Raw genomic sequence first — 22,880 nt, forward strand, 5'->3', positions numbered from 1 at the left:
CTACACGGGAGCCTAAGGCGGAGCTCTGCGCGTTGCCAGGGAAACGTACAGGGCAGAGGGACCTGCAGGCGGACCTCGTGACAGTGTTTTGGCGTTCTTTATGACTCTCGGCTGGGCGTGTTGCCTAGGAGACAGACGGGCGAGTGGGCGGGGCGTGCCGGCTGTGGGCAGAGCAATGGTCCTTCCGGTTGCTTGGCGCGTTTCCGTGGAGACGGGCGGGTCCGCTCTGCTGCAGCCCACCCGGCTTTTCGGAGGCGTTTGGGAACTGCGCGAGTCAGTCGCGGGGGTTCCTGTAGGCCCAGAGCTGTCCATTGTTCCGCGAGGAGAAATCGTTGCTACTGAGATCCGGAATCATGAAGGGCCCTCTCTGTTTTAGAGACGGTCGCCCGCGGCTCCGCCCTGCAGTTGCTTCCTGAAAGATTTCCGGGGTACTGAGGGAAGGAGGTAAGATCTTGTGAGTCTTGTCTCTGTGTTGAGAGGCCAACTCTCTAGGATGCTTCCTGGGCTTGATGTGGCACCTCCCACTCATCTACTTGTGGACTCTGTTTCACGTTTATAACCCGGAATTTAACCAACGCCCCACCTATATTTGCCAACTTTCTCCAGAAAGTGTAATCCACCAGAAATATCAGCCTTCAGAACTTGCTGTCCGATAATGAACAAAACTGGTTTTCCTCGATCTCAAGTTTCAGGGGTACAAATTAGATGTCAAAGACCTCATTGGTTGTAGAGTGAGAAAACAAAGGTGACGAGGTTTGTTTCCTCTTTTCCCCCTTCTCCCTAGTTCCTCCTCCCCCTCCCCCTCTTCGGTCCTGAGAGTTTCAGTAGTCAGGCTGATCCGGAACATCCAATCTTCTTGCCTCAGCTTCCAGGTCAGCTCTACCATGCCCTACTGTCTGTGACCACTTCCTACTCTCTTTGCAACACTATAACCCCAAGCCTGAAACAAATACCCTTAGTTGTCATTCCCACAAAGCTTTGCATTTTAACTTTACTACAAGCACTTGTAGTACCTCCGGTTCATCGGTTCATCCGTCTGTCTTTATGAAGTAGGCGTGCTGCCCCTATCGACCAACAGTTTAAAGACCCCATTTGACTTTATTTTCTATTCTGAAATTGCATAACACCCCACTCTGGACGGTAGAACATTCGTTCCATTGAGCTAAGCCAAGAAGGTCTGTGGATTCTACAGATAGAAAAGGACTGAAGAGAGCAGAAACAAAACCATCAGGTCACTTGGAAGTCACATTCCTTGGAAAGCAGGGACAGTAGAAAAATAACTGGTGGGCCTGCGGTTACCTTGAATGACTTTTCAGTATGAGGAGATTAAGATAGGCGTCGTCCTTGTGCTAGCTGAAACTGGCCTGCCTGGGAAATCCCGATTTCTCAAAGGTTAATTAAACAACAACAACAAAACAGCTTTGTTTCCGTGACAAAGACAAAACTAAATCAAAACAAAACAAAAAAACCCTATAATTTGTTTCCTTGGCTCGTTGTTGGGGGGCGGGGCCCATGAAACAAAGGCCCCCACCTTGCTCTTCTACCTCCTGAATATCGTGCTCCAGGTGAACATCACCGAGCCTCTTCTCCACTTGCTCTCAGTCAGAGGTCATTACTGTTGGAAGTCACACAGCTGAGCAGAGAACATGGAAAGTTTCCCACTAGCTCTGCTGTAGATGGCACCAGTTGTGTGGGCAATCTTCAGGGACCGGGACCCCTTTTGGCTGAAAACAGCTAGACTTGCTGACTGGTTATGAGAAGATGGAAAGGCTTGGTATATCATTCTCCCTCTTGTCGCCCTTAACCTTTGGGTCCAGTTCTACTTATGGTAATAGGAACATGTCTACCCCAATGTTCTTTCAGCAGTTGTACTCCCTCAGCTCCTAAGCACCCTCTTTCTCCCGGACCCACCCAAGTAAACCCAAGGCCCGCCCCTTCCATTGTTCAGTCTCCCTAGCCATGGCTGACCCCTTTCCTCCGGTGTTTCCTGTGTGAAAGGACCCCCAGCGCTCAGGCAATGGTTCTGGCTCACCGATGTGAACATTGGTGTAATCACTGAGTTCTCTGCTGTACTTTTACATCAATGATCAAAGGACTGCCTCTGACCTTAGACACCCAGCCATCCCCTTCCCAGAAGTCTTCTGGGTTCTTAACCTCCAAACTTCCTCCTCCTTCCTGCAGGGTTCATAGCCTAGCAGAAAGATGAAAGCTTAACACGTCACCAACTGTTGACCTCCACCTTGATGACTTCACCTTGGAGTGCCTGCCCAGTTCAGTTCCCACAGCCCTCAATCAGTGGCCTCTCACAGATCACCAAGAGCCTGTTTATCAGCAATGGCGCGGCTGCCAACGACAAGCTCCTACTGTCCAGCAATCAGATCACCACGGTGATCAATGTCTCAGTAGAGGTAGCGAACACCTTCTATGAGGACATCCAGTACGTGCAGGTGCCTGTGGTGGATGCGCCCATCGCGCGCCTCTCCGATTTCTTCGACCCCATTGCTGACCACATCCATTCGGTGGAGATGAAGCAGGGCCGCACGCTGCTGCATTGCGCTGCTGGCGTGAGCCGCTCGGCCGCCCTGTGCCTCGCGTACCTCATGAAGTACCATGCCATGTCCCTCCTAGATGCCCACGCTTGGACCAAATCACGCAGGCCCATCATCCGGCCCAACAGTGGCTTTTGGGAGCAGCTCATCCATTATGAGTTCCAGTTGTTTGGCAAGAATACGATGCAGATGGTTAACTCTCCCATGGGACTGATCCCCGACATCTACGAGAAGGAGACCCGTATGATGATTCCACTGTAAGCCAGCCCGCCAGCTCCTGAACTGGGGTCGGCCGTACAGCTCTTGTCATTAACAGCACCCCGAGGTCTAAACCTGAACATTCTACTTTTGTTGCTACAGGAGTACACCAGATGGTGCTTTTCATAAGGGCAAGGAAAAAGCGTTGCTATGACATTTACCCTCGTAATCCAGCCAGGTTTGGTGGTACATGCCTGTAGCCTCAGATTGCTGAAGCAGGAAGATGACAAGGTGAGTTTGAGGCCAGCCTAGGCTATATATGAGACCCCGTCTCAAAAACAAAAAACCAACAAAAGAAAATCCCCAACAAGTGCTATCCTCTCATCTGTGTTTTTAGAGATTAAATTTATTGCTTATAACACAGTGAAGGTAACTTCTCCATGAGTGGTAGGTTGCTGGGTGGGTGGGGTGGAGCGGGCGAGTGGTGCCAGGTCATAAAAACCAATGCCCAGTTGCATATGTCGAGCTTGGGTTCCTGCAGCCCTTCTCGAGATGACCAACCCAGAGATGAATCTGCCAAAATACCCACCTCGTTCATTCAGAGGCAGAGCCTTAAGCATTCTGGTGCTCTCCGATGTCTCACAATAAGTGCCAGCCTACTACATTAGGGGCCTTCAAGCAGGGCTCCAGAGGCTGCCCCTTCTACCTTTATTTACCTCAGTGGCCCAATTCTGGTCTTCTAGATCAGATTCACACAGTGCTTGGATCATAGTGGTGCCCAGATCAGCTATCCTCCCATACACAGGCCTTTGTTTATACACGTCCTCAGAAGCCTGTGTGTGAGAGAGAAGAAGAAATGGCTTGATCTCTGCCAGGCCTCAGCCTTTGCCAGAGCTCTCCCTTTGCAACCTAGGAATCCTGACACAAGGCCTCATGCAGAATTGCAGACCACGAGATCCAGGGTCCCAGACTGGCTGACTGTTGAGGAACTGTGAGGACAGAGGTCAGAACAAGTGAGTTGTCCCTAGTAGGCCCTGTGACTCAGGGCTGCTCAGAAGCCCTTGCTGTCAGGGTCTGATTCAAGAAGGCTCCATTTAGCTTAAACCATGGTCCCAAGTAGCCCAGGCTGTGTAACCTCGAGCACCTTTCTCCTTGCCTGTACTTTAGGAAGGCTGGGCTCACAGGTATGTGCCACCTTGCCCAGGAAGACTTGTATATTGCTCTGTCATAAAGAAATAAGGCTTGCTCCCCATGGCTTGCTCAGTGCCACCTGCCCAAGTAGCACAACCACAGTGGACTAGGCCCTCTCACATCAAGACGCCCCCTTGGTGGAGGGTCCCTTGTCCCAGGTGACAGTTTGTTACACTAACAAACACTAAGTCTAATCTAGAGCTTTTCAGAGCGTTTAGGAAGCAAACAGCACAACTGTCCTGTTGGGGTTGCTATGGTGCCATGCATTCCAAGAGCTGTGGGGAACTAGACCTTCCCCATGTGTGAGTCGGGTTCTCGGCAGGCACAGAACTGGTAGGGTGAAAAAAAATGAAAAGTTTGTTAATTTAATGTTTGGTGAAATAGTAACCAACTTGTCTTCTGCCTGAGAGGCTGAGAGGCCAACAGTTGCTTGACCCTTGAGGCTAGATGCCCAGCAGTGGGAGCAGTCCCCCAGTGGCTGTCTCTCAATGGAGAGGCCCACAGCCCAGGAGCTGCTCGGTCTACAAGGCTGGGACATCAGCAATCCCGACTTGGCAGCAAAAACCCGAGTCTTCCTGAAAGGTCACTCATCCTTAGTCCAGAGAAGCCTGGAAAAACTGGTTTTGATGCCAGTGGAGAGGATCAATCAACTGAGCGGCAAGTGGGAAGGCCTCGAGGTCTTCAGGTCTTCAGGCCTTCACACCCTCCTTACCCGAGCTACTTCCCACCCATTAAAGGCAACTGGGCAAATTCTCCTGCTATGGCTCCCTGTCAGTGATTCTGATCTGTGACAAGTTGACTTTAAACAAACCACTACACTCCCTAGATCTACCCTTGCCCCATTTTCACAAAGGGACTGCCCAGGGGGGTTGGTATGAGGCAGTCAGGAGAGGAGGAAGCTAACTGCTGCTCTAGACTACTGTCATCCCTCAGCAAGAACAACCCCACCTCTACTCACCTCACAGCCGCAGGGTGGCTAAGCCCCCGACACCGCACCTTTCAGAAGAAGCAGCCCCTACCCAACAGATTGGTGTGACAGAGCCGCCGCCATGCAACTCTCTTGGTAGGAACACAGAATCTTTTTTAAAAACTTTATTCAAGTCTTTTGGTCATTAAAAGAAGATATTTGAAGGCGGAGAGATGGCTCGGTGATTGTGAGCACTGACTGCTCTTGCAGAGGACCTGGGTTTGATTCCCAGCACCCACTTAGTGGCTCACAACTGTCTATGGCTCCAGTACCAAGGAACCCATTGCTCTTTTCTGGTCTCCTAGAGCACCAGGCACACAGACAGACAGTAGGGAAATACATGCAGTACACATACATATATGTAGGGAAAACACTCATACACAGAAAATAAAAATAAATCTTTTTAAAAAAAACTAAATTAGCACATAAAATTAACTCAAATTCAAAGTTCTCTGGGTCAACCGACCCTAATTGGACTCAAACCTAAGGACTCACATGTGCTAGGCAGATGCTCCACCACCAACCTAATCCCTCGTCCAGTTCTCTGACATTGGTTTTGGGTCAGGGTCTCCCTACGTAATTCTGACTGCCCTGTAACTTGACATGTAGTCTAGGATAGCCTCCAATTCAGACCAGCCTGGTGCACAGACTGATATATTTATCACAAATCAGGACTGTGGCAGTTCTACTGCACAAAATATCCCATCCGGGGTCCCTTTTGTGGTCAGACCCCCAACCCAACCCTGCAGTCTCTGATAAGCTCGTACCTGTGTGGATCCTATGGGTTTACTGCTACTCGGTGCAGCCTGGAGTGCACGTTTCTCACAGTTGCACGTCTTTGCTCTATGGTGTTGCGTGTGGCTATGCCACTCTGGACTCAGTGAAGCATACTTGAGTAGTTAGTTTTAGGGGATTGTAGATACAATTACTATAAACATGTGTATACAGGTTGCTGTACTTGTGGGCATACATTTCCATTTCTCTAGGGTGTGGACGATGGAATGAGATATTAGTCATGTGATAATGGTGTGTGTAACCATCTTTATGTTTAAAATGCTAACCTTACAGAGTGGCCCTCTTGCCTTCTCACCAGACTTGGATGAACACTACCCACCCCTCGTTTCCTCTCTCACCCCCCTCCCACATTTTCTGAACACCTTTTCCCAGTAAGTTACATTGCTCCCCCCATACACATGATATTTCTGTGTTCATGTCTTAAAAAACTATCTGGGCCAGCATAAAAGTCAGGTTCTCTGTTGTAGCAGCTTCATACATGGTGTTACACTGTTCTAGGTGTCCCCCTCCTGGTCCACATTTTTATTTTTTAAACAATATAGTTTTGGGAAATATACATGGATAGCATCTATTAGCTCATCTCCATTTTTCCAGTTCCTCCAGTTCCTCCAGTTCCTCCTATTGCCCTTGTCCTGCCTCCCTCCCAACATGTCCGCCCTTTTTTGTTCTTAACATCAATAACCCTGAATCCAGTTAGTATTGCCCATCTGCTCATGGTGTGGGATCATCTGCTAGGGTGTGGGCACCTTACCAGTGGCAGTGTTGCCAAAGGAGGGTGACCTCCCTCCCTCAGCAACCATTAGTGCCAACAGCTCCTCCCCCAAGGGCAGGTGGATAGGCACATAACCACCAGTGCTATGAGCTGACATGACGGCAACCTTAAGCTAGCCAGCAGCCAGCATCCCTCTCCTCCTCACCCTGCAGCTCAGACATTCTTCCCACTCCTGGGGCATTAAAAAGAGCAGGAAGCTGTTTGACACCTCCTGCAGAATTCCAGCACGATTAGCATTTGTTGTAAGGATTGTCAGCTCGAACAACACTTTTTATTTATAGATATTTTGTGTTAAAATAATAGCGAACCCTGCTCAAGGCCTAAATTTATTCAGGTATGGCCTTACTCCTACATAGTTTCTGGGAATTTAAAAAATAAGACTAAACCTTTTTTTTTTTAAACAATAAAAATGTCTTAACTTCCTCTGTAAGCCTGTGACCTGTGGCTTTCTTTACCTTAGCAGCTGTGATCCTGTCCAGTGCATAGGAACCAGCCGTGATCACAGTAGGCTAAGTTCCAAAGCCACTGGAAGTGTGTGTGTGTGTGAGAGAGAGAGAGAGAGAGAGACAGAGAGACAGAGACACAGAGAGACAGAGACAGAGAGAGGCAGAGAGAGAGACAGAGAAGACAGAGATACACACACTGGGGGTGGGGTGGGGTTGGGGTGCTGACTTAACCGGGTCCTCTTTTTCTAAATCCTTGTGCTTAAAATGTTTGGTTTTTAAAAATAAACTCTTAACTCTGTCTCAAACTGGCTCATCCTAAAATTCTTTTCTACTTGGAGACCAAGAATCCATCTCTACTTAAACGGAGATCCCTAAAACAGGTAAGGGCACTCCTCTGGCTGCAGAGGGGAGACAAAGACTGCTTTTACTACAGCCTCTGACAATTAGCAAAGGAACCAGGGAGATGTATTCAGGAGCCTATGCACATTCATACATGCACATTCATACAGACACATTCATACGGGAGCTGGCCCGTTCCTGAACACGTGTGCTTGGCTGGACTTCACAGTTGAAGGAGGGCCTGCTGAGCTGAGGGACTCGGAGCACGTTTAAGGGTAAAGCTGGAAGGCAGGGACATCTTCACATGCTTACCTCACCTCACAAGGAACTAGCTAAAAATAAACGGACCACTTTGCAGGCCTATTAACACGGGATTCTGCCTTTAAAGGTGCCTGCCTCGACTAGTTAGCAGAGGTAAGTAAGGTTTTCAGGGGCTCATGGGGTGAGCAGTGTCCTGTGCTAAGGGCCAGCTGCTGAGCATTTCTCGTAATCAGGCTGAGCAGAAGCCTCTCTAGGTGGTCAGATGTCAAAACATACCGTGTTGGTAGGAAGGAGACCTGCAGATGTCTCTCTCCCCTCGGACTTTATTTTGGTGTTTTTAAGACAGAGTCTCAATATGTAGACCAGGCTGACCTAGAATTTACTTAATGTGTAGCCTGGATTGGTTTCAGACTCGAACAATAATCCTGCCCAAGCCTCCCAAGGGCTGTGACTATAGGTATATGGCACAGTGTTTCTGGAAAAGGCCATCAGTTCACTATGTAAACAGTAAGTATTCTATTAACTGAGCAGAAGAATTTGGCTTTATAGAAAATGGCTAACAAACACAGAAAAGTATATTCCAAGACCTTGAAATAGATAATTAAAACCACAAGGAGCTGCCTGCTCATTTCAAAGTTTATGTGTTGGCTGGGGGAGAAAGGGGTTGAGGGTGTGTGTGTGTGTAGAGGGGTGAGGGCATGAGACATGATTTCTTTATAGCCCAGGACTTGCAATTCTTTCTCACCCTCCAGAGTGCTGGAATTACTGGTGAGCGCCGCCTGCCAGGGTGAGGGACACATCAGGTTCTTCAGGTTACATTTTGGTAAGGATTAAAGGATTACCAGGTAACCTCATCACCATACCAGTTACAGTTGTCTGTTTGGGAAATGGGCCATCCTTTCTTCCTGCTTTGATTTCTATTAGGATAATAACCTAGTCTCGGGTAGTTGGAACTTTACCAGTTTTATTTGTAATCGGACATATTAAGGCCTAGTGCAAAAGCTAATTCAAAATACTGAACTTCCAGAATTTGTTGGGGTTTATTTGTTTTTGTTTTTGTTTTCTGTTTTTTGTTTTATCCCCCCAAGACTGGGTTTCTATGTGTAGCCCTGGCTGGCCTAGAACTCACTCTGTAGAGCGGGCTAACCTCAAACTCACAGAGATCCTCCTGCTTCCTGAGTGCTGGGTTCAACGGTGTGTGTCACATGGAAACTTGCAGACTTTTTTTTAACAATCTTTTTCTCTACTCTACCCCTATCTCCTTCACCACTGTCATCTAGCCCTGGGCCATCTGATTCAGCTCCTTCAGTATTTCCTCCACCTGGGCTTAAACTGAAGGTCTAATTACTCAACAAAGTGGACTGGCCACCCGCTCAGCAGGTAGAGAGGCTCACCATGGTTTTGGGGGGAGGGGAAGTCCGGGGACACAGAGCAGAAAGAGTCCTTTGTCTTGTTTTGCTGTTGCTGTCCATTTGGTTTGGGTTTTGTTTCCATGTAGCCTAAGCTATCCCCGAAATCACTTTGTTGCTGAAAGGTGAGTGAATTTCTGAACCTCTTGCCTCTACCTCCCGAGTGCTTGAATTATTGGCAGGTCGAACCTAGTATTTTGTGCATTCTACTAATGGAACCATATCCTCAATCCCAAGTAGTCTAATAGAACTAGAGAGAGAAAGAGCCAAGTACAAGACCCTTGAGTTCAACCCCTGGCACTGAGAAAAAGGAGTCCTTGTTTGCCCTGGCCTTCTAGACTGACAAGCCAAGGGTGCCAGGGCAGGGTAGGAGGGGAACCCTAGTAGCTGAGGCTGAGACAAGGCTTTGCCTGAAGTTCACAGTGGCGGGATGCCCAGCATGGCTCCAGCTTCCTGGCTTCCCCAAGACCTGGCAAGGAGCCCGGAGGCCAGGACTACACCCTTGTCCTGTCTTGCAGGAGCATGCCCTGAGGCTGTCAGAGTGCAGGTGGCAGAGGAAGGGTGGAGAGAAGACCAAGGGGAGGAACAGTGGAAGCCTCAGTGAATTAGTAACAGCAGGACGCTCAGTGCTGAGCACTTCCTAAGAGCTACAGAGCTAGAGTCCGGTTTCACCGCTGCCCCATTTACAGCAAGGAGGCCTGGGAACTGAAGGCCCTTGCTCCAGTTCACAGCATACCAGAGCCAGGATTCAAACCTAGTTCTTGGCCCCGGAGCTCCTGTTTTTCACCAGTGTAGTAGCACACCCCCACATCCTTCCCAGTCTCAGCTTCCACGATTTCTTTTGATGCTTATAAAATGTCTTATATAAAATATACTTATAAGTAATATATTTATCTATCCACAATTTTTTATAGTGATCTTTGTGGAGGGCACCCTCAGTTGTCCACCAGATAATGCCTAGCATTACCCAGGTCGGGCCTCTGGGTTTGCCTGTGGTGCATTATATCTTGAGTGGATAACTGAGGTGGGCAGATTTTCCCACTGTGAGCAGCACCATTCCCTGGGCTGGGGGCCTAGACTGTTTTAAAAAAGAGGAACTGACATGAATATACACATTAACCAACCACTCTCAGATTTTTAACTGTGGGTTTGGTGTAACAAATTACTTCAGGCTTCTGCACTTGACTTCCCCAACAAGATGGCCTGGAACTTCAAATACTAAACAAGCAAGCCCTTTCTTCCTTAAAGATCAGTTTTGTTGGGGAGCCAGGAGGGAGGTAGGAACAGAAAAGGTAATTAATGCAACTGTCAGCTATGGTCTGAGAATATCAAATGGTTAATTCCAGAAATAAATAAATTCCTGCGCTTTAAATCATGTGCCACTCTGAGTGGGGCGTGATACTACACCTGTCCTGCTTCTGCTTACCCAGGTTCTTGGAGTATTTCTTTGTCCAACATGTCTTCACAGGATAGGCTACCCTATCAGTCCACACAGTAGGTGTCTTAGTTACAGTTACCAGATGTGGTGTCACCATGGTTGTGCATAACTACTTTTATTTTACGTTACCCGACAAACACAAGAACAGTAGAGTGAACTTTTCATTCTGGCTATGCCGAGCAGAAGGTGTAAAGTGACAAGGTTCTTCTTAAGGCCTTAATAAGAAAGGCATTGAGCGTTTGGCTAAGGCCAAGATTTGTAAGAACAAGTTTGTGGCATTGTGAGAAGGAACAGCTAGTCCACTATTATACTTCAGACCATAAAACTTAAGGCTGAGGGTGTGATAAGGGTTTGGTTAAGATGGAAATCACATGAAATGCGCATAGTCAAAGATTACAGCCAGCAGAGGGTCGTTTCCACCACCACTAGAGGTCTGTGATGCATCTGACTGTCACAGCTGCTCCCAGCCACATCCTATGCCAGTGCTGAAGACAGTGATCTGGGAGCCGGGTCTGGTGAGGAAGAAGAGAAAGGCAGCTCTGCTCTCAGGTGGAAGGCCACATTCAGCTGGGGCTTCAGACTTGGTGTGGCAGGGCGGCAGGTAGTGGGGAGGGGAGAGGAGAGCTTTCCCAGGAAGGCAACATAGGTTATCTGGGGTACAAGGATCAAAGATGAAGGCCTCTCACAAGGCAACAGATCCCCGGGAGGGACAGAACCAGGGGACCAGGAAAGACTAGCTTAGGGTCCTGCTGTGAGTAGAAAGATGTAGTACTAAGACCCATGCTTTCTGCTGTGCTCCTGCTGGAAATTGGAGAGCACTGGGAGCACTGGTGACAGGCCAACACCTAAGTCAAGCACAGGTCAATTTAACCCCTGTTCTGTCCCCAAACCACTAGGCTTTGACCCCCGTGTGTGTGCGTGTATGTGTATAGGGTGGGGGGCTGACTCCCCGGGCAGCAGGCATCTATTTCTGAGGCCAAAGAGCCTTGGTGAGGGCCAGTCAGAAAGTTCCCAAGCAGTGGGAAGTCTCCAATAAAGAAGATAAGTCACCAAGGAGGTTCTCCTCTGACCAAAGCATCTCTCCTGCCCAGCCCGGGAGTGGAATCCAGAGATGGGCAGGCTGTATAAGGGTGGGACAGACCCAGCCATGGCATCTCTGAGTCATAGAGAGGTGGGTGGCAGTGACTCAGTAAGGCCGTCTCTAAGACCAGCCTGGTAGAGACTAAGCCTAGGAAATCCTATGCCTGCCTGTGCTCCTTGGCACTCATCACCTGTCCCTCTCCCACTCAGCCTCAGGCTACCCTCCATATGCCCTGGCACAGCTCCTCTGTGAATTATGGCTAAGTGAATGAATAGGTAGTTCCTCTCTTGCCCCCAGCCCCAGCCTGCTCTAATGTCCACCTCACTAAAAAGGAACCCATATTCAGTTGGGTCTGCAACTGAGGTGGGCGTGGGGATGGTGGGTGACTGGCCACCTGAGACAATGACAGTCGTTTGATACTGGTCACCCACTTCCTTGACAGTGGGCTGCTCATGCCCATTCAATAACACCCCCCCCCATGATGATTAGCATCATTAACTAGTGGTCAGAGAGGAGAGCAAGGGCCCAGAGAGGTAGCTCAGTTTGTAGGATGCTGCTTGCCAGGGATGCTTGAAATTCCAGTACCACATAACATACCAGGTGACTGTTGTAGTAAACATGCCTGTTATCCCAGCCCTCGGGAGGCAGAGGCCGGGGATCTTTTAAGTCAAAGACCAGCTTAGTCTACGAGTGAGTTCCAGGACAGTCAAAGTTAGAGTTCAAAGTCACCCTCAACTACATAGTGGCTACATGGAACCCTGTCTAAAAAAAAAAAATAAAAGGGCTGACTACACTTAGGAATAGTTAGGCTGACAGAATAGGGTTAGGCGCCAGGCCTCTGTGCCCCAGGCTAGGTTCTTACTGTTTCAGTAAGTGTAGGGTCTCAGCTATCTATCAAGGTTGAGGAGGTGGTGGTAGTGAGGCGGGGGGGGGGGGGTTGGGGGGTCAGACAAAGCTGGGCTAGCCATTTGGGGAGCTCTGGGCTAGCCATTTGGGGAGCTCTGGGCTAGCCATTTGGGGAGCTCTGGGCTAGCCAGTTGGGGAACTCTGGGCTAGCCAGTTGGGGAGCTCTGGGCTAGCCAGTTGGGGAGCTCTGGGCTAGCCAGTTGGGGAGCTCTGGGCTAGCCAGTTGGGGAGCTCTGGGCTAGCCAGGTAGGGAGCTCTGGGCTAGCCAGTTGGGAAGCTCTGGGCTAGCCAGGTAGGGAGCTCTGGGCTAGCCAGTTGGGGAGCTCTGGGCCAGCTTTAAGGTAGGGATCTTGCTTTAGGTTCAGTGCATTAGAGACCTGCTCCCCAGGGCCCTGGGCTAGCCTTGGGTACTTCCCTGGTACCTGCCCCTCTGCCAAGCTGTCCTCATGACTGTCCCTATGCACCTACAACCCTAAACTCAGCCCTCATCAATAGTCTAGGCCTCCTTGAAAGGACAGTAGCATGTTGGGAGTCTCTCTCTTCCAGGTAAGGATGTAGCCAGGAGAAGGGAGGAAGGTGTGTAGTTAAGGAACCGAGCATGACAGCACGCACGAAGGTTCTGGTGGGTGGGCTGGCACTGTGCTCATGTGCTCGAAGTCTGGCAACGGGGAGAGAATGAAGGAGACTTCATGGTGTACAGCATGGTGTCCTCAGAGCAGAGTGGAGCTCCAGAACATGTGTTTTAGGAGGGAGGATTCCTCCAAGAGAACAGTGTCTGAAACAGATGGTCCAGACCAGGGCAAGGCGGGGTAGGGAGGAAACCAATGCTACTGTCCTGAAGCTGGTCTATGGTACCTGGCCATGGAGGGGCAGCATAGAGAACAGTGCTAGGCTGGAGGCTAACACAGGGTCAGGGAGCTAGGGAGAACCATGTGGTAGCCCACCACTCCCTGGATGTTCCCTTGGCTGGAGCCTCAAGGAATGACATGGGTGTCCCAAGAAAAAATACTTTATTGGGGATGGAAGACCCAAATCCAGGGGAGGCACCAGAGTGAGGCTGCAGTAGCTACCTGAAGTTGGCATAGACTACCCCATCTTTAGGGGAGCCCAGCCATGAAGAAGCCTTCTCTGGTGACCCTCACATCCTGCCCCCAGGAAAGACTGTGCAACCGCCGGGCAATGTCTTCCTCATAACACTTTGAGGTTTTCCTAAGTTTGCCCAGCAATCTTCATCATAGTCACTGACACCAATCCATCTGACAGGCGCATGTGCCAGACTTGGACCCACCATCCAATGGCAGGGTTTGCTGTGAGTCGTGAGGAAGGCAGGGACAGGAGGTGGGTCTCTCTGAGATCCCTGGTGTAGCCTCCCAGGCAGCCCTTCCAGAAGGTACCTTCTTCCCCTGCCCTGGCCTCTGTCATGGCCACTGTCCAAGGTTAGATTCAGGCTGGGGCTGGCTGTCCGGGTCTAGTTCATGAGCTCTCCCAGGTCTCAAAGACCTTTGCCAGGCTGGTCCCTGTTCCACAACCCCCGGCGGGTAGCCCAGGAGGCCACAGACTCACAGTTGTGATAAAGAAACATTCCTGAAAGGGTGAGAGCGATGCCCACATAGCTGAGAGCGCTGAGGTGGCTGCCGAACAGGAGCCGGGACAGGATGAGGTTACCCACAACTGTGAGGTTGCCCAGTACGTGGACGGTGAGGGCAGATGTGAGTGCCAGCAAGGAGAAGCTGGCCAGGTTGTAGACTACAGACAAGAAGCAGCTGAGCAGGACGCAGGCCCAGAGGCGAGAGTCGGTGGGAGGCAGCGGTGGGGCGGCACCAGCCTCCAGCACCAGCGCGGCGCCTGCCAGCAGGCAGAAACTGGGCAAAGAAGTGGCGTACAGCAGAGTCACCGCATCTAGCCTCTCTTCCTGCAGCAGAGCACCTGAAACCAAGAGAGTGACCTGTCATCAGCTGGTATAGAGACAGTACCCAGTGAGCCAGCCCCGTACAGCTCCGTATAGCCCCGCACAGCCCCCGCACAGCCCCGCACAGCCCCGCACAGCCCCGCACAGCCCCGTACAGCCCCGTACAGCCCCGTACAGCCCCGTACAGCCCCGTACAGCCCCGTACAGCCCCATCCTCATGACCCAGCCTCCCGGAAGCTGATCCTGATTCTGAGCAGGGTTAGTGCCTCCTGCCCTAAAGTATGACTTGCAAGCTGTAGGGGAGTCAGCCTCCCCACCCCCCGGGCTTGTGACCTGTGCCCATTCCCCCCTTATTGAGTAAACTGAAATTTTACAAAGGTAGCAGATACAAAAGCCTTATTATAGTAAGTGCTCAGGAAATGTTAAGAACAAGGTCTTCGCAGCTCCAGTCAGGAATCAGGGGCAGAGCACCAGAGAGCCCAGCTCTGTCACTGCCCACTATAACAAGAGAAGGCGAAGAAGCTGGGGAGGGAGGAAAGGAGCACTACAGAGGAGGAGGGAGAGGAAGAAGGAAACCGGTTAAGAAAATAGTTTTGAGTCAAAATGGTGAGAGCAGTCGTCAGGCTCCAACACGGGGATGACAAAGGAGCAACAAACAGGACAGTCATTGTTGGCTCCTGGCAGTTACTCACTGTTTATGACCGAGAATCCGGAACTTTGTTTGTTTGCTTTTGTATTCTGAAACAAATTCTTGTATAGCCAAGAGTGGCCTTGAGCTCGCCATGTAGCTGAGGCTAGCCTTGAATTCTTCATCCTCCTGTTTTCCCACTGTGTTGTTATCCACCCCCAAGGGTTGGGATTGCAGGTGTATACTATAGTGTCTGGCTTGATAATCTGCATATTATCCTTTTTTAAAAAAAACTACCAAAACAGTAGGGCTGGTCGAGATGGATCTAGAAGTACGAGAGAACATTTTAGGTTTTCAAGGGAAGGGGAACTTGCTGCCTACACAAGCATGGCTGTAGATGCCAATGTCCATACCAGATTCTATAGAGCTGATTGACTCACAAAGAGAAGCGTGGTCACCATCAGAGGCCTACACACCCTGGGTGAAATGTCTGGAACCTTCTCTAAGTCAGTGGGGCAGAGTCAACACTGGATATGGGTGCCTGCCTGGGCCCCTAGGTTGCTGTTCCCTGACACACACTTTCCAAGGAGCCCGCAGTGCTTATTCACAGCCCATACTTGGAACAGGAAGTGGTATTTATTCCCCTCTCAGTTCATTCTGCTGTTTGGGTTTGGTTCCCTAGGCAACAGCCTCTCCAGCTCATGCATTCCTAGAAACGAATAGATAACCATGATGCCGCCTGCTCAAAAGGGAGCTAGAGCTGTCCGTGGCTTGGGCCTTAAAGACAGTACAGGAAGGCTTCTGGTTTCAGGTGGACTTCACTCTCAGGGGTAGCCTGTGCACCTGCCCTGCATCCTGCCCAACCTCCCACACCCCTTCACGCAGCCCACAAAAGAGCAGTTATTCCTGTGGCAGAAGTGACTAACTCCTGGTGTCCTGACTCCTCGGTGACCCCGCCCTTGCCAAAACCCTCTCCATCCTCCTCTGCTTTTCCAAAGATATTTTGTTGCTTCCTTTTGGTGCTGAGGCCTGTGCTAAGAAAGATCTCTATCACTGAGCTACACAGCCCCAGCTCCTCCCAAGCAGGGGTGGGGGGAGGGTGAGACAGTCTCTGTAACATTAAAAAATATCCACACGTTTTCATGGTATACATATATATACATATATATACATATATACACATATACGCATATATATACACATATACACACATATATACACATATATATACATATATATATTGCACGCATGCAATTTGTGTGATGTATGTATGTATATATATGGACTATGTGAAGGTCGCAGGGCAACTTGCAGGAGCTCGTTCTGTCCTTCCATTGTGGGTTCTGAAGATCACACTCACGTCATCTGTGCAGCAAATGCTTTCACACCCTGAGCAACCTCACTAGCCCTGAGACAAGGGCTTTCCAAGTAGCTCAGGCTGACCCAGAACACAGGCTGGCCCACACTAGACATGTGACCCTCCTGTTTCGGTTTCTAAAGCGATGGGACTACAGGCATGTGCCACCTTGCCAGGCTGAAAAAGTGTTCTATTTTTTTCTTATAGACAGAATCTGACGTGGTAGCCCCAGCTGGCTTTGAACTCATCACTCTCCCAGGATGCCAGGGTTGCGGACATCACACCTGCCTCAAAGGTACTTTCATGTCAACATCTGAACACACTCAGCCTCTGCTACACACAAAGAGCAGTGACCTCTTGGCCTATCCCCACATTGCCCCTTCCCTAGCTGTGTAACAGTCACCTCTCTGCCTCAGTCTCCTTGTGGAGGGGGCTGGGAGAGCCTTACACTCCGTGTACAACTCTCAGCACTGAGGCTGACGCCATCCTCTGAATCTGAGGACTGATGGGGAGTCTGCCACAGCCTGTGTCACATCCAAGGATGTCCTCTGCTATTTTGTCACCAGCACTGTGGCTGGAGAGCTCCCTTGGCAGCCTTATCAAGCCCCCCACCACACCTGTGCCCACCTTGCACTCGATACAACTTCTGCCTTGCTAAGTACAGCGCTCCACTCTCTGGGGACTCAAAGGAAGTTCTGAAACACAGGTGGCTACAGAAGACAACAGGCTCGGCTGCTGGCCGGCACCTCATTTGCTTGCCTCTCTGGGTCTGAGGGCGACACCATACAGACGATTCCGTCCATCCCCCTGTATCTGCAGCCAGCCCAAGTAGAAAAAAAGAGGCTGTCTAGGGCTGCCTGAGCTCTCTTTCTGGACTCCTACCGATTGCTCTCAGACCTTTCAGGAAAGGAGCAAGCTAGCACCGGTACACAATGTGGCTGGCCCAAGAGCCCTTAGCAAAACAGACTTCCTCTTTTTAGAAACCCATTCCTAATCCTGGATCCAGTCACTCTCCTCATCTCTGCTAGGCTCCCATTTGATAGGGGAACCTCCAGCTCTCTAAGGGCTCTTTACTAACCTGACGTCAACTGGCATCAAAACCATCAATTAAAGACATCATCTGAATTTCTTCCCTACACCAGGCCCCAGGCTGGGGGCTGAGGACACAGAGATGACCCAGCACACAGCCTGTGAACCAAATGGCCCACAGCTGTCGAAGTAAAGGACACCCAATGTGCACTCAGTGTAAGAAGTTGAGTCTTGGGGGCTGGAGAGATGGCTCAGTGACTAAGAGCACTGACTGCTCTTCCAGAGGTCCTGAGTTCAATTCCCAGCAACCACATGGTGGCTCACAACCATCTGTGATGAGATCTGATGCCCTCTTCTGGTGTGTCTGAAGACAGCTACAGTATATTCATATACATAAACTAAATAATTCTAAAAAAAAAAATCTTAAAAAAAAAAAAAAGAGGTCCGGTCTTGAGAGAGAGAGGAAAGGAGCCAGCAGAAACCAAGAGGTGTCTGCCAGTCACATGCTACTATGAACAGACCTGAGCACCCTATTGCCTGGCTGGCCAGAGCTCCTCCTATAGACAGGAGCTGCCCAGAGCCCAGTATGAGGAGGACTTGGCTCTGGCAGGTGCAATTGGGGCTGGAAGCTGGGCCTTCTCTGCCTAGTGTCCCTACCCAGAAAGGCCCTTCAGAGTCAGGTTTCTCTGAGCCACTTCAAGGCCCAATTCAGGCCTCAGCTCATGTAACCTGAGGGCTAAAATAGAACTGTGTTTTCACCCTGCTCACGGCCTGGAGAGACAGTGACGAGACCTTCGGGGCCCAGATGGAAGATACCAGGCAGGGCTAAGGCCTCACTTCGCCGTTCCTCACTGCAGGCTGCACCAACCGTAGCTCAACGCCCCTGGGAGCCCCTTACTTTCTACATGCTCCTCCTTCTTCCTTGAGTTATGGTGGAGGAAGGGAAGAGCTATGACTCAAAAGCCCCTCCATGCTCAGGAGATCAGCCTCCACCCCCTGGCATACTGGGGCTGGGTGGGGAAGGATACCTTCCTTCTGCCCTGAGTCCTGCTTCTGCCCACTCACAAGAGAGCCAGCATCCAGTCACACAGACCAGACTTGGGAGTCCTTGTGACCCTGGGCCAATCATAAACCTCTTTGGCAGCACTCAGGAGGCTGAGTCAGGAGGATCACAAGTTTGAGGCCAGCCTGAGCTTCCCTGCCCTGCCCCTCCCCCAGTAAAACACTCTCTTATTCATTCCATCACCTCTGATGTGAAGACAAAGATGGGAGTTGCCATGACAACCGATGACCAACACCCAGAACCAGGTTCATCACACTGCAGCTCCTGGTAAACGCTGCTTGGGCTCTGACAAACCCCTGTGTTCCCAACCAGCTCCAGACCCTTCTGCCTTTCCTTTTCCTAGATTGTGCTCCCTCGCCTTCTGGATTCATACTCCTAGGACACACAGCATGGAGTCTGAATACCACGCTCAAATCATGCCTCTGCTGTTCGCTGGCACAAGGCCCAGGTTCTGCACGTCTGTCAAGCGGGGATAATAAAGTGCTTGCTTCAATGAGAGGCAGTAGGGTGGAGTGGGACAAAAGGACTCTCGAGTTATAGAACACAGCTCACCAACAACTGTCATTAACTGTGCCTCTAAGGCTTAAGTTTGAGGCCTGAACTCGCTGGATCCTCTCTCCGAGCCTTGTCTGTAAGTAAAAGAGGATCACTGCCACCCACTTCACAGCAACAACGCGGCTACACGCCCCACCTCCTCAGATGGCCACCCAAGCACTCACTCTGTTGAACAGACTTGAAACCTCGGAGACAGGTGGCCACCAGCAAGAAGCCACAACCAGCAGGAGGTGCCCGGAGCTCTCCAGCCAGACTGCATGCAGCCCCTAGGCAGAGCGGACCCATGGCAGCAAACTGCAGGGGATGGTGTCTTCGGCCAAGCAGCAACGCAGACAAGGCCAAAGTGAACAGTGGTGTGGTGGTGGTGGCTAGCTGTGCTAGGTCCAAGGGGACAGTGCTCAGGCCCACGTTGCCACACGCCATGGAGGTCCCGAAGGTGAGGCTGAGTAACAGCACCCTGCGGTGGATGCTATGGGGCACGGGTCGCTGGGCCCCCCAGTGGCATGCCACAGCGGCTGCCAGCATGTGCAGGGCTGACAATAACAGGGGCCGTCCGAAGCCATGCACTGTGAAGATCCACTTGTTGAGACTTGACATGCTGGCTCCTGCCAACAGCCACACCAGTGCTGCCACAACCACTCTCGCCAGAGCAGGCTGCCCAAGGACTTGAGGTTTGTCAGGAGGCCACTTGGGACGGCCATGCTCCTGGGCACTTCCAGCCACAGCAATTGCTTCGGCTGAGGTCATCCTGACTTCATGGTGCTCCAGTGGGCAGCGGCACATCCGCACCAGTAGGGCTGGGGCAGGAAGGCAGGCTTTTCCAGGGACTCGCTGAGCCAGGTCCTGATTCCTCAGATAGGAGAGGGCACTGCTTCAGATGCTAGACCCTGAGCCAGCCGATAATTCTGGTTCCGTCAGAGAAGAACCGAGGTCGTGGCTGCTGAGATGCCGGACTGGCTGGTGCCCACCCAGGCCTCGTAAGCCCTGGGCACCTCCCGCACCAGGGGAGGTCTTCTCCCTCCTCCTCGCCCGGAGCTCACGCGATGGTTTTACACAGAATCCGCTTGCCTTTTTCCATCTTCGGTCCCCAGACTGTCAGGATGAGGACACTGATCCCGACCTCCTGCATGTTTGGTGCTCAGGCCGTGACCAGGCCAGGCAGGGTCGATAATGTTCCGAGCGAGGGAACGGAGGTCGCAGTCCCCTCCTCCAGCCCCCCTTCGCCTCTTACTGTGCGGGGAATAGACGCTGATGGGCCGGCAGACGCAGAACCGCGAGCTCGGACTGGCTGCAGCTGCGCAGGCTGCTCTGACTGCGGCTCCGCTCCCCCGGTGGATCTGGCAGCTTCGGGCACCGGGCTCTAGTCCCTCCCAAGCGCGCCCGCGGCTCCGCGCTCCAGGCCCCGCCCTCTCCGCCGCTAGCGAAGCAGCGCTCCACCCGGAAAGTTCGGCTCAGCCCGGGCCCCACCCACAAGGACCAGCCGGGGAGCCCGGGGACGTCTAGCCCCTCCCACAGCCTTTGCGCCTGGGCTTGCGCAGCTGCGGCAGAGTCTTTTAGTGGAGAGCGAGGGCTGTACCAGTCACCAACGGGAATCGGGATTGTCTGCAGCGCTAAGGGCCTTCCTTAAAGACCAGTATCAGTGTTGACAACCCTGGGGCACCCTGCAGAGCCGTCCCAAAGTTGTCTGTCCTCAAGAAGCTGGGCGTTGAAAAGGGACATACGACATCACCTGATCCCAGACCACAAACGTCTCCTTGAGATCTTGGAATTAAACGGAGCTAGACCACGTGGTCCCTTAAGGCTGCCTCATCTTATTTCCCCTCCATTCCCCTCCAGATCTTTTCTCCCCCTCTCAGGCCAGGGCGGCGCCCCCTCTGGGGCAGCAGAAGGGGAAATGAATCACCAAAGCTAACCACAGCTTCGGGAAGCAGGGTACCGCGGGTCGGCATCCATCCCGAGCTTGCCCACTTTGTGTACTGCTCCCTAGGCACTCTGAGGTGACTCACAGCTGGATTTCATGGGGCCCACCCAGCAGAATCCTGGATGGGTTTTGGGTTTCCCATCCGAAAAATAGATGTCCTCTGATTTCCAGTTAGGGTAAGCAGCTGAACCCCAGGGGCTGGTTCCAAACCCAACTCGCTCCACGTGAGCAAGAACAAGGTCCATCCTGGGCTAGCCCCTTTGCGGTAATTGGATTTCTGGGGAAGCTCCCGCCCACCTGGACAAGCCTAACAAGCTGTCGCCTAACAAGTACTGGATGACAACCTGCCTAGAGAAATAAAATGGCAAAGCGAGACTGTGTAGCTCGGCCCGCAGCGCCCTCTGGTGGTCGTGACTCCGCATGGTTGCAAGCGTTCCAAATCCCTTCACTATGAAATAAAGGTGAAGTAAGTCAGTTCCCACCGGAGACCTCTGTCCCAGATGAACCAGGAATCTACATTGTCACACTTGCCTCCGATGAGTTTGATGCCTGCAGGAGCCCGTAGATCGCTGCTGAGTAACCCAAGTTGAAGGGCAGCGAGTGTAGATAGGAGACTTCCAGGAAGAGAACCAAAATCTGGGGCATTTAGTTTTTCCAAGAAGAGTTGTGGGAAGGAAACTGAATCAACCCCTTTCCATCCCCACACGCGAGCTGTATTCCTCTGGAATTTTTAATCCATTATCTACTACGCTTCTTTCAATTAAAAGGTATTTCTTCCAACTTAAATTTCTTGTTTATCATTAGTGGTGTGTATGTCCATATGGGAGTGTTGAGATTACAAGAGTTCCCTGCTATTGCCCACTTCTGTGCACATTAAAAAAAAGATTTATGTGCATCAGTGTTTAGCATCTATGCATGTATGTCTATGTGAGAGTGCTGGATCCTCTGGAACTGGAGTTACAGACAGTGTGAGCTGCCATCTGGGTGCTGGGAATTAACTGGAAGAGCAGCCAGTTCTCCCGCTGAGCCACCTCTCCAGCTCCTTGAACAATTTTTATTTTTTAGATATTTTATATGGATGAGTGATTTACCTACATTTACATGTGTGCACCATGTGTGTGCCTGGTGCCTGCAGAGCCAAAAGGGCATCAGAGCTCCCGGATCTGGAGTTAGTAGTGGTTGTGACCTACCATGTCGGTGTTAAAGACCAAACTCAGGACCTCTGCAAGAGCAGTAAGTGCTTTTAGCCACTGAGCCATCTCTCCAGCCTCTGAAGCCCATTTCAACCTGTCTCAACATCAGACTGCAGGGCTCTCAGTAGGAAGACATTTGTATGTGGGTGGACAGAGGGCTAGGAGGCCCAGATTCAAGGAAAACATCGCTGGGGTAAAGGGTTCATTCACATTCCTTGGGGTCTACTCAAAATCTCAGAGAAGTCTGTGCTTCCCAGCACCCCTCATATCTGAACCCTGCGATTTGAGGGGCCCAGCTCTCTGTGAACACCAGTGGTACAGTGAACACTTCTGAGGGAGGCTGGGAAGCAGAAAAGAACCTATGCCTAGTGGCCGTGCTGCAGATGTTGAGGTCTGGGCTGTTTTGCTTAGGGCTTCAAGCCTGACCAGGTCATTTCTATTTGGGCTCTAGTGTCCTTTATGTAACCTATGAGGAGACCATAGTCCACAAACCCATCATAAACCAGAGAGAGCATCATCCCACAGCTCTGAGTCACAAACCAGGCTGGAAAGGAGCTGTAAGTGACGTAGCCCTAAGTCCCAACTTCTAGTTTTTGATTGACCTTGACTGTCTTCAGGTTAGTGGGTGGAGTTTTTTGGACAAATATAGGTTTGTTTTAGATTTCTATTTTGAGACAGTTTTGCTGTTGTTTATGTTTTGTTTGGGGTAGTTGCTTTTGTTTTTTGTTGTTTTGGGTTTTTCAGGCAGGGGTCTTTCTGTGTAGCCCTGGATGTCCTGGAATCTCTTTTGTAAATCAAGTTGGACTTAAACTCACAGATCTCCCTGCCTCTGCCTCCCAAGCACTGGGATTAAAGTCGAATGCCACCACCACC

At 51.0% G+C, this 22,880-nt stretch overlaps 2 protein-coding genes across 11 annotated transcripts; one reads left to right on the top strand and one right to left on the bottom strand.

The window, feature by feature from the left end:
* The first annotated feature begins 281 nt into the window (after positions 1-281).
* On the top strand, positions 282-21,600 carry Dusp18 (dual specificity phosphatase 18). 8 transcript variants are annotated; one of them, XR_005492971.2, is made up of 6 exons: positions 305-444; positions 2,182-2,806; positions 2,910-3,038; positions 8,271-8,341; positions 8,799-8,898; positions 16,454-21,600. XR_005492971.2 is itself a non-coding variant. In NM_001013128.2 (5 exons), exons 2-3 carry the CDS (start codon positions 2,244-2,246, stop codon positions 2,959-2,961), a joined length of 615 nt encoding a protein of 204 aa, NP_001013146.2. In that variant the 5' UTR covers positions 282-444; positions 2,182-2,243; the 3' UTR covers positions 2,962-3,038; positions 3,661-3,760; positions 4,349-6,902. The 8 variants fall into 8 exon arrangements, 3 of the variants coding, with proteins under 3 accessions (NP_001013146.2, XP_006251361.1, XP_063129275.1); NM_001013128.2 differs by lacking the exons at positions 8,271-8,341; positions 8,799-8,898; positions 16,454-21,600 and adding exons at positions 3,661-3,760; positions 4,349-6,902 and having other exon boundaries at positions 282-444; XR_005492970.2 differs by lacking the exon at positions 8,799-8,898.
* Positions 13,346-20,210, bottom strand: Slc35e4 (solute carrier family 35, member E4). Of its 3 annotated transcripts, none has more exons than NM_153316.2 (2): positions 19,058-20,210; positions 13,346-14,278 (listed from the first exon to the last, which is right to left on the bottom strand). In NM_153316.2, exons 1-2 carry the CDS (start codon positions 19,674-19,676, stop codon positions 13,845-13,847), a joined length of 1,053 nt encoding a protein of 350 aa, NP_695228.2. In that variant the 5' UTR covers positions 19,677-20,210; the 3' UTR covers positions 13,346-13,844. The 3 variants fall into 3 exon arrangements, with proteins under 3 accessions (NP_695228.2, XP_038947570.1, XP_038947571.1); XM_039091642.2 differs by having other exon boundaries at positions 13,346-15,214; positions 19,058-19,676; XM_039091643.2 differs by lacking the exon at positions 19,058-20,210 and adding an exon at positions 14,954-16,455.
* Positions 21,601-22,880: the final 1,280 nt, after the last annotated feature.

Source organism: Rattus norvegicus, chromosome 14, assembly GCF_036323735.1.
Source record: "Rattus norvegicus strain BN/NHsdMcwi chromosome 14, GRCr8, whole genome shotgun sequence".
In the NCBI taxonomy this organism is placed as follows: domain Eukaryota; kingdom Metazoa; phylum Chordata; class Mammalia; order Rodentia; family Muridae; genus Rattus; species Rattus norvegicus.